The sequence below is a fragment of the Ruditapes philippinarum genome, unplaced genomic scaffold, assembly GCF_026571515.1.
Source record: "Ruditapes philippinarum isolate M1 unplaced genomic scaffold, ASM2657151v2 ctg10316_1_1_1_1, whole genome shotgun sequence".
NCBI lineage: Eukaryota > Metazoa > Mollusca > Bivalvia > Venerida > Veneridae > Ruditapes > Ruditapes philippinarum.
In genome coordinates, this window is record NW_026858723.1 from 1 (window position 1) to 11703 (window position 11703).

Consider the following 11703-nt stretch of genomic DNA (forward strand, 5'->3'; position numbering starts at 1 on the left):
TTTATTAAAAATGTTTTAGTAGGGTGTTTTCAAATATGGAATGTGTAATTGACTGGCCTTGACATTTGACATGTATTTTGAAGCGCTCACAAGATAATTGGCAAAATAATATGCTAATTATTTCATAGAATGGGATTCACCCCAGTTTATGACGTTGGGTCATCATTATATATTGCTTAATTTGTTATGTATTTAATTACATTTTATGTTGCGGATGCCAAAGCTAATAAACTACCGGTATCAATTTAAATTTATTTATTACTCGTAATTGAAGAATTTCCTATAATTTTATCATTTTTATACAGGCATAGAAATAAATTTCTAACTAGTGAATGGAACACTATCAAACTTTGCATGATTAAAGTGATTATAATAAAATCATATTTTGAAAAACAAATTAGGATCACAATGTAGAACATTTCCTTCTCGAAAAATATATCGATACACACAAATATTTCATACATTGTTTATCAATGAAAAAAGTTCATTACAAATGTATTCATAAAATTAATGTATAATAAAATTTCCATTAAAATAAAAAGAAAAACTTAAAACAAGCTCCACACAGCAAAGTTGAAAGGTTCAGGCCTTAGTTTGATTGAGATTGTAATGAACGGTAGTGGTTCAAGCTACTGTTAAAACTCAAACTCCCTAATATCGACTTAAGCAGAATTCAACACTTAATTAGAATGAAGTAAAACTCACAATTAAGCAACATCCACAAATATGTTAATACGCCGGTTTAAGCATGTCATATCTTTTTGTTACATGTTCTTGCATTACACAGAAAATGACGCTTGGTTTTTGTTACTTAAAGGAAGCGTTTGCCCTGATCACGTTAACAATTTGCATAAATGAAGATATATCAAATACAAAAGACTATTAACACAGTATAGTTACCAATTCTTTTCGTATTTGTTAATGAGGAGACAGAGACTAATTGATGAGATCAATAAATATACCGTAACTGATATCTACAAAGGTCATACGAGAGTACAAAAATACAACGGACAAGTATTTCATAGCTCTCCCGCTTTATGCTTCTGCGTCAGTTTGTATTTGGTTAAGAATCACATTAACTGTTATTGGCCTTAAAGGAATCTTGAATGACGAAGGTGAAGTGGATTGGTAAAAGATACAAAAGAATTCATTCGTGTATCACATCGTGTATGAAAGATATCTAAGTTCATCCCATGTTTTTGTTATTGACCAATTGCAACTGGTACATGCAAGTATGTTAAAAAGTGACACTCTATCATTGAATATCAGTTGTTTTCCAATATCGGGCCTCTTTCTTGTAGCTTGCCAGAACTTGCGTTGTATGAAGAACCAAAGCCTCAATATGGTTAAAACTCACGATATCGAATGAGGGAAATCATAACTCCTCCACTCTATGCACCTTCATGTGGCATTTGACTTAATTAATTCAGTTTCTTTCCTTGTTTGTATGATCATAAAAGTATTTTTCTTTTTTTGCGAATTAAATATCATGGGCATTATTTATTGACAAATGTTTGTATGTGTTTATATAATATCCATAATAAATATTATGGAGAAAAATACGTGTTAATTTGTGAACCGTCATAGCGTTTCTTTTAAAGCAGTTGTGCATTTCCAATAAACTTATTAAATCATACTCATTATAACGTCTGTTCTAACGCCATGAGTTAATGGGTTACTCTTCAGAACATTATTCTATCATTAATAACTTTAATTGCTTAATCTTAATGTAATGACAACATTGACAATGGTATCGTTGAAATCTTTACCTTTAACCTTAAAACGAATGCAAATAAGAATGTCTTTTCTGAAGGCGCCGGCTGCCTAGTGGTTTTGATGTCTGTCTCTAAACACAAGGATAATGGTTTCAAGTTCTATCAAGGGCACGGTTATGTTACCTCGTAACTACCGGTTAGTTGCAAAAGGCTTGTCTGATTTGGTTCCAATAAACTTCAAACTTTCTTAACAATTGAGCTGAAACCAAGAATGCATAAAATGGTATTTTTGCTCAAATTTGGATGGATAAGCCAATACCGGTATTAGTCAATGTATAAAATAATATTTTTTTTTAATGTTCTCATAAAGAACTTGTTTTGTTCTCATCAACAAACAAATACAATTGGTATGATATGCAATGTGTAAGTGATAACCCTTCTTCCAAATGTTTAACAATATCTTATAAATCGTTGAAAATTTGTCATGTTTTGGTGCTTATTTCATATGTTGTAAATTAAATACATATAAAAACAGAACAACATTTAATCGGCTTACTCCATTATTTTATCATATTTTTAAAGATGCATGCAATTTTGTTATTGTCAACGTTGCGTGAGCAAGTTTTCAAATAGCTTGATACGAGAGTGTCATTGAATGACCTTAGCATTTGTAATGAAACATTAAAAGCGACTGTATATGTAATATTTCACAGCATGGGATATTTATTCACCCCGGGTTATGACGTTGCCAATCTGTGTGAAAGGTCATTATACAGTGGCGCAACTGTTATACTAGCATTTTGCATGTATTTCTAAATTTAAGTTACAATTTATTTCACATTTTAGATTTAAAGCTATTAGGTTCACATTAATCATGTTATTTAGGCACGTCATTGAGATTTCTTGAATGTGAATACATTTAAAAATGTTTTGAAGAAATATTCACAAATGCGTCAAAATCATACATGTATTTTATTGTCAATATATATACATAGAATGAATCAGGGTTGGCATTCAATCTTACTAAAGTTATCTACTTATTAAATAAGCTATTTTTTGCATGTATATCTGATTGCCACCGTATTTGTTTCGCCTTCATTGTGATTCGGATTTCGCGAGAAAGCTACTCAAACCGTCATTTATAGATAGGCATTAGGCGAAATATCAAAATATCGTTGTTCGTGGGTGTATTGGAACAAACTGATGAGTTTTGTAAGATAAATGTTTGAAGTAAATTGAAAAAAATAAACTGGAAATAATAAAATCAATTTTTATGGACAATATTGTTTTGCAAACAACCTACTCAGTATTGGTTTTTCCAGCGATTAAAGTATAAACCACAGCGCTTTCAAAGACATGGTGACAATCTATTGGTGGTCGTCAGATTCTAATAGCGTTAACTAGGAGTTGATTTTAATAAGATTGGGTTAGCATTTTACATGTAAAATGAAAAATAAAGAAACTTTATATAGCACCCACAATGAGAAGGATCAGTTTTAGTCTGTTCATTACGGCTTACATGCAAAAATACCCTTATATAAAAAACCATATTACAAAGGGCTATATTTTGATATTTTTGATAATATCAATTATTTGACAGAATTTTTATGGGTAAATGTACTACAGAAAAATCAAATAAAAAAATCTTTACATTCTTTCAATTTACCGGTAATATTTATTTAGCAAATTTCCCATTTTGTTGTATTTCACATAAGTAAGTCAATCTTTTTATTTAATATTGAAATCCATAATTTGTTTTATGCCTAAGTGCACTTCAATGCATAACTTGAGTTACTATTTTGTTGCTATACAATTTATTGACGTATAAAATTGAGGAAAGTTGCTTATGCGTCACTTTTAGTTCTACATAAATAATTACAAATAACATCGTTGTCGGATCTGCTTTAATATTCATCATCTGAGATTCAATATAACTAAAACGTGAATTCAACTGTAATAATTATAATTTAGTTGATTGTCCGCCAAATTGATATGGACAACGATACCTCTTGGGAGCACCCTCTATCATTAGTTTGATGTATTGTTAGTGGCTGTAGAATGACCTTTGTTACTAACAGTCACTGATTAGCTGTATTGTTCTTGTTGTGATAATTTGATTTATACATTTCAACTGACAAGAATAAATTGCTTATACGTAATTTGTAAATGTATTCCATTATTTTGACAAACTCGAAATGTCTTTTTATTTCTTTTTGGAAAAAGAAACACAATGGAAAATTTGATGCCAAATTAGAAAATTTAGTTTGAGTGAGCTTGTTTATAGACAGTGGCTTCTTGATAGATGCAATATCTTAGAAGAATTCAACATTTAGACAGTGTGAAAACGGTGAACGTTTTATTTTTTTTTAGCTCACCATAGCCGAAGGCTCAGGGTGAGCTATTAGTATCAAAGGGGGATGCTCCGACGTCCGTCGTCCGTCGTCATGCGTCACCTATCGTCTTCTTCTCTCGAAACTTTACTAATTCAGATTTACTTCAAATTTGGTCTGAAGCATTTTGTGACAGTCACACTTGAATTTGCTCATGTCATTACCAATTGGCCCCTTTTAAAGGGTTCAGCAGAGCTAAAATAGAAAAACCCCTTAAAACATCTTCTTTGTACAGAACTAATTGATGGATGATCCATCAAACTTTGTCTGTAGCATTCTTGGGTAGTATTTTATCAAAGTTTGCTCATATTAATAATGATTGGCCCCCTTTTAGGGTCTCTAAGGGCTAAAAATAGAAAAACCCTTTAAACATCTTCTTTCTACAGAACTAATAGAATTGGTAATGATCACCAAAACTTTGTCTGTAGCATTCTTGGGTAGTCTTTTATCAAGTTTGCTCATATGAATTTGATTGCCCTCTTTTAGGGGCCGCTATAGCTAAAAATAGAAAATCCTTTAAACGTCTACTTCTACAGAACTAATGGATGGATGATCACCAAACTTTGTCTGTAGCATTCTTAGGTAGTTTTTTTTATCAAGTTTGCTAATATTATTTTGATTGGCCCCTTTTAGGGGTCTCTAGGGTTAAAAATAGAAAAACCTTTAAACATTTTCTCCTACAGAACTAATTGATGGATGATCACCAAACTTTGTCTTTAGCATTCTGGGTAGTCTTTTATCAAGTTTGCTAATATTATTTTGATTGGCCCCTTTTAGGGGTCTCTAGACTAAAAATAGAAAAACCTTTAATAAAAAATCTTCTCCTACAGAACTAATGGATGAATGATCACCAAACTTTGTCGGTAGCATTCTCGGGTAGTGTTTTATCAAGTTTGCTCATATTAATTTGATTGGCCCCTTTTAGGGGCCGCAAAAGCTAAAAATAGAAATACCTTTATATGTCTATTTCTAGAGAACTGATTGATGGATAATCACCAAACTTTATCTGTAGCATTCTTGGGTAGTCATTTAGTTTAAACATATTTTATATCATTAAATACATGTTTACAAACATATCATATAAATAATAAGTATATATTAAAATGCAAATGGGTTGGGCAACAAGTTCTTACAACATTAGATTAAGCCCTTCCCAGGGTAGTCTTTTAATCAGTTTGCTAATATTATTTTGATTGGCCCCTTTTAGGGACCGCAAAAGCTAATAAGAAATACCTTTAAATGTCTTTTCTACAGAACTAATTGATGGAATATCACCAAACTTTGTCTTTAGCATTCTTGGGAAGTCCTTTATCAAATTTGCTCATATTAATTTGGTTAGCCTCTTTTAGGGGTCTCTATAGCTATAAATAGAAAAACCGTTAAATGTCTATTTCTAGAGAACTGATTGATGGATGATCACCAAACTTTGTTTGTAGCATTTTTGGGTAGTTTTTTTACCAAGTTTGCTCATATAAATTTGATGAGCCCCTTTGAGAGGTCTATATAGCTAAAAATAGAAATACTGTGAAATGTCTATTTCTAGAGAACTAATTGATGGATGATCACCAAACTTTGTCTGTAACATTTTTGGGTAGTCTTTTATCAAGTTTGCTTATATGAATTTGATTGGCCCCTTTTAGGGGCCGCTTAAGCTAAAAATAGAAATACCTTTAAATGTCTATTTCTACAGAACTAATTGATGAATGATCACCAAACTTTGTCTGTAGCATTTTGGTAATCTTTTATCAAGTTTGCTCATATGAAATTGATTGGCCCCTTTTAGGGGCAGCTACAGCTAAAATAGAAAAACCTTTAAACATCTTCTTCTTCAGAACCAATTGATGGATGATCACCAAACTTTGTCTGTAGCATTCTTGGGTACTCTTTTATCAAATAGAGTACTGATATTAATTTGATTAGCCCCTTTTAGGGGCCACTAAAGCTAAAAATAGAAAAAACCTTCGAAAATCATTTCCTACTGAAATAATTGATAGATGATCACCAAACTCTGTAGCATTCTTAGGTAGTCTTTTATCAAGTTGCTCATATTAATTTGATTAGCCCCGTTTAAGCTAAAGCTTTAATGCCCCAGGTCATAGAATTTCTTCAAATTATTGTTTAAACATATTCTATGCTCAAATTCAATATTAGAATATATTGACATTCCAACACTGAAAAGCAGTTGTTTCTGGTGAGCGACTCAGGGCCATCATGGCCCTCTTGTATAATTTAGAAACTTAAGCATATGTATGAACATAGCCCTTAATACAATGACATTTAAACACGATACAAATTTCAGTAATCACGTTATCAAACAGTAATTAACATAGTATAAAATATGATATGTCAACAAAAATACATACTCTACTTATCTACCTTTGAGTTAGAGCTCCACTTAATGATGTTGACCTTTTACATTTTTTACATATGTTGAGAAGCAATTGTTACATTAAAGCTAATACTATCTCAGTTCACAACAGTCAATGTCGTTGACAGACTACACTTATTGTATGTGAAAGGTCGTTATATTTGGAATCTTTCTTTGTTATTATAAGTTAAATGGATTCCAGTGAGGTTTTTTTTTTTGACATGATGGGTCTAGACATAAATTTCGAGATAAATATTCTTTTTGACGTAGATAAAGACCAACAACTTGTATGCAAAATTTCAGATCATTCGCTCTTTCCCTTTTTCTGTAATAATAACCTAAATTTTGAAAAATGACCCGAAACTGAAATGCGTTTCAAACCAGGTTCAAATAGCTAACATGATTTTTAATTTATTTCTGGGTATATTTCTAAATTAAATTTTGCGTATTTTCGTTTTCAGTGTTCTAGCTGATACATGTAATAAAAGCAAATTTGTTGTTTTTAGGCTTTTGGACCTCAGTGGAGGTACTTTAAGAATTACTTGTTAAAACTATTATCACACTTTTCTCCAAATACCATAATGGCGGACTCTCATTAAAATTCAATCGTGCTTTAAAACAAAATGTATATGTTTATCATTAAGGGCTATCTTTAATGTGGATTAATTTAATACACATGTAGGGAAAAAAACTGTGCTAGCAGTGGAAAAGATTTTGGCCTTAGTGTTTTTGTGGCTATAACAGTTTTCAAAATTATTTTGGTTTTCATTTTGCCTATTTACAGTATGTGTGACCTCTCCAGAGTTACGTATGCCCTGTACTTCATTTAAGTTGTTGTACGTTGTTGTCCCCTTCAGGATCGCCAGGCCCCCAAAAAGAAAACAGTTTAGCAATTCTGAATACTGATGAACCAGAGCTAGGGAACATACACTGTTCAACAAACAATCACCTGTGGTGAACAGACAAACCCAAGCAAACTATATTCATTTTTGATTTCATTGCTCATGAACGACCCACATTTTCTGAATTGTTTGACGGCACAAGTCAAAACAAGTTTCTGCTTCTTCTAACAATTATTTAATTTCGAGTTCGTGTTGCTTGTCATTATTTAGCAGGTTTTTATGTCCCATTTTGCACGTTCGGCAGAAAGTTAACAGGCATGCCAGCTCTTATCGTTATTGGATAAACAATAACTACAGCCTAAATCTCTCAAGAGACAATTATTGGAGACTGTGTAGTGACATGGAAAAATCTTGCACCACTGGAAAACGATTCTGACGCAACATATTTGCATCAGTTGTTCTCAATATGATCCCTTGACTATTGACTTGATGTATGGATAATTGGCGTATTTGTTTAGAATATCAGCATGGTGAACGAAGACACGAACCATTGCCGTCATGATATATGGATATATTTAAAATGTTTATCAACAAGGTTATTGACCGTTGCATAGGAGGATTAAATGATTTACATTATACTTAATGATATATTATGTGATTTAGTTAACGTATGTCTATATCAAAAATGTTTTATATCAATTTATGACAGAAATATAACGCCAACTGATATGAAAAGGTTACCTGACCTGTTAGTAGGGATTTTTATACTTTTTGGAATCCTTGCACGAGGTGAGTTGCGCTTGTAATTAGTATATTTAGTAAAATAGGAAGTTTATTTTTTATGTAAAAAGGTAAATCGTTTAAGATGTAGCATGCTTGTTAAATCCAAATATATTTATCAAATAAAAAACACGATTAATTTTCATTGAAGAAAGGATGTTTTTGTCACGAGTATATTTACATAGATAAAGCATAGTACAAATGATGATATCTTTTAAAAATATTTTACACATTAGGTAAAAGGAATAAACGTGTTTATTTAGAGATTTTGTTTACGTTTCTTTTATAACATGTTCATCATTCACACGACTGTGTTTTTTTTTACAGATTTAGTATATTTTTTAACACTTGAAGTTGTTGACTTTTAAGAGGACAATGACATTTGAAAACGATAACATTTATACAGGACTTTTTGTCTTTTCATACACATACATATATGTCAATATTGATCATTGATATAGAAACATGTTTTTAATTATTTTATTTTTTCATATATATGTAAATATATTATACAGGATTATGTTTGCAATGTTGGAAGTGTATTTCGGATGACTGTGATACGGATCCTAAACTTAATATACATGCAGTAAAAGTAGAATGTAAATATGGAGAACAATGTATGGTAATAGCTTTCGTTACTCGTACATCATTATAGCAGCAATTGAATCCGATTTTTAATTATTGTTATTACTTTACTCACTTGATATTTTATAGTCTTAATTGTACATTATTCGGATTTCTAACAGTTTTCAACCATATTTCTGTCGATAAAATGTGTAGCAATTGATATAAATCATAAGATATATTTCTATATTTCGTTTTATTGTTTAAGATAATTTTAATACAGATCGAGTGACAACCAGTTATATGTTTGAAAGTTGATTTTTATTTATTTGATAATTGTAGTGATAATTGTAGTGATAATTTTATTTTCAGAAGGTACGTTATAAGATGTTTGACAATGTTACACATTATGATACTGTTATACGAACATGTACGCAAAATAAATGTATAACTTCATCACGTGACGAGTTTCTCAAATGTCTATCAACACCAAGACTATATATGATTGATGGATGCTCTTTACGTTCATGTTGTAGAGACAGAGACTTGTGTAACTCAGGATGGAGTCCATCTTTGATGCCATTAATCTGTGTGACTTTAGTTGTGCTTCATTCATTACCATTGATATAATATGAAACAGTGTTAGGATTTATTTGTTTTTACGCTGATCCATAATTCATTATCATTAAATACTCTTTACTAACAAACTTTTTTGCATAAAACATCAATTTTAACATATTATTGGCTACCAATTGTTCAAATAGACTTATCAATTAAATTGATACAATACGAGTATATTTATGTTTTCTTATTATTATGACGACATTGTATTGTGATACATTAAATAAGATGTTTTGTTAAAAAATATTTGTGTGTTTTCATATGGATTTTATTTTATGAAATATTCGTCATTTTAACCAATTTATATTTTTACGTCAGCTTATAAATCTATTTTAGCATTCTTACTATATTAGATTATAATCGCTAATATGTATTTGTATGATATTACTTATATGAGTTTAGAGTATTGTTTTGGGAGTTTTCACAATAAATTATGATTCACATTTTCATGATATATTTGTCATGTTAATTATCTTATATATTTCCATAATTTGTAACGTATCGAGCTGCCGACAAATGACTACGCATTATACTTTCAAAGACTAAATTGTATTAAATTGTTTTATTAATCATTAATAACTAACTATTATACAATATCTTGAAACGTAATATTCACAAAATAAGTTGTTTAAATACATATGAATGAAAACGCACGAGAATACAAATACTCTTTGACATTGGCAAAGAAATGCAAGAAATAATTTTACTTGTATTATTTACAGGCATTATCTGCTTTGTTCCAACAAAATATGATTGGTATATGAACTATAAAATGTTTATCACTCTCCTATTTAATTTGAAAGATCTTTTATAAACTTAAGTAATTTGATTATTTTCATTATTCAATTTCGATGTCAGTGTTAATTGTATACTAAAAGATGCATGCAGTTTTTGCGAATGTCAACAATACATAAGTAAGTGTATGAGTTTATTTTCAACAAGAGCGTTATTGACTGGCCTTGACATTTAAAATATTAATTATGAAGCGCTGATAACATAAATGGCGAAAGAATACAAATTATTTCATAATATGGGATTCACCCCAGTTTATGACGTTGGTAATCTGTGAAAGTCATTATATATTGCTTTAGTTGTTATGTATTTCTCGCGTTTAGAATGACATTTCATGTTACAGATTCCAAAGCTTATAAACTATCAGCTGAAAATAATTTATGACATATAGACTCGTAATTGAAGAACTGCCTATAATGCCACATCCTTATAAAAGCAAAGGAAAAAATATTATCAAACCGTGCTTGATTTAAGAGAGTTATTAAAAAATCAAATTTGTGTGAAGAAAAATCAGATTTGTGAAAACAATTTAGATTCTCATTGTAGAATTTTTCCTTCTCGAACATTATTTCGATAGACACAAATAATTCATACATTGTTTATCAATTAAACAAGTTCATTAATCATAAATGTATAATAAAATTTCTAGTAATAAAGAAGAACAATTTAAAATAAGCTCCACATGGCAAAGTTGAAATGTTGAGGCCTTATTTGGATTGAGTCATTAATGAACGGTAGAGGTTCAAGCTACTGTCAAAACTTTCTAATTCCGGCTTAAGCAGAATTCAACATTTCATTAGAATGTAGTAAAACTCAAAGTTAAGCAGCATCCACAAATATGATAATACACTGGTTAAAACATTTTATATGTAATAGTAAGAGCATCGAAACATGAGGCTATCTGATTTGTACGAGGAGGCGTAACCTCCGAGTATAAATCAGATTTCCGAGTGTTTTGATCTTCTTGCTTCTTTTGTATCAAAGTTAAACATAAAAACACGTTCCCTGTAGTCACAATATGAGACCCCGGCAAAAAGATACAAATAAACGAACTTCTGAATATGATATTTCTGTCGCTTTCCCTTTCTCTGCCGTCACATTATGTTAACTCCAGCAAAAATGGGTCAATCAATGGGCATGCTCTGGAGTGCGGGTAACTAATACCTGCACTCCAGTTAACGCACTGTGCATGTTTATGTATACGATTTAACTCTGACACATTTTCAACAGAAAGGTCCCCAAACTATAATACAATTATTGTTACATGTTCGTGCCTTACACAGTAAATGACGCTTGTGTTTTGTTACTTAAAGAAAGCGTTTGCCCTAAGCACGTTAAAAATTGGCAAAGATGAATATTATATCAAATACGAAAGACTAATTACAGAATATATTGACTCATTCTTCTCGTGTTTGTTAATAAGGAGACAGAGACTAATTGATGAGATCAATAAATTTACCGTAACTGATATCTACAAAGGTCATACGAGAATACAAAATACAACAAACAAGTAATAGAGAGCTTTGCCGCGTTATGCCAAGTGCTGCGTCAGTTTCCATTGTTTTAGAAACATATTAACTGTTAGAAGAATTATTATTGGCCTAAATGGAATCGTAAATGACGAAGGTGAA

At 30.8% G+C, this 11703-nt stretch overlaps 1 protein-coding gene across 1 annotated transcript; it reads left to right on the forward strand.

Moving 5' to 3' along the window:
* Positions 1-7859: 7859 nt before the first annotated feature.
* LOC132754053 (uncharacterized) lies at positions 7860-9442 on the forward strand. Its single transcript, XM_060744640.1, has 3 exons — positions 7860-8104; positions 8611-8717; positions 9032-9442. The coding sequence occupies exons 1-3, from the start codon at positions 7939-7941 to the stop codon at positions 9287-9289; spliced, it is 531 nt and encodes a 176-aa protein (XP_060600623.1). The 5' UTR covers positions 7860-7938; the 3' UTR covers positions 9290-9442.
* The last annotated feature ends 2261 nt before the right edge of the window (positions 9443-11703 follow it).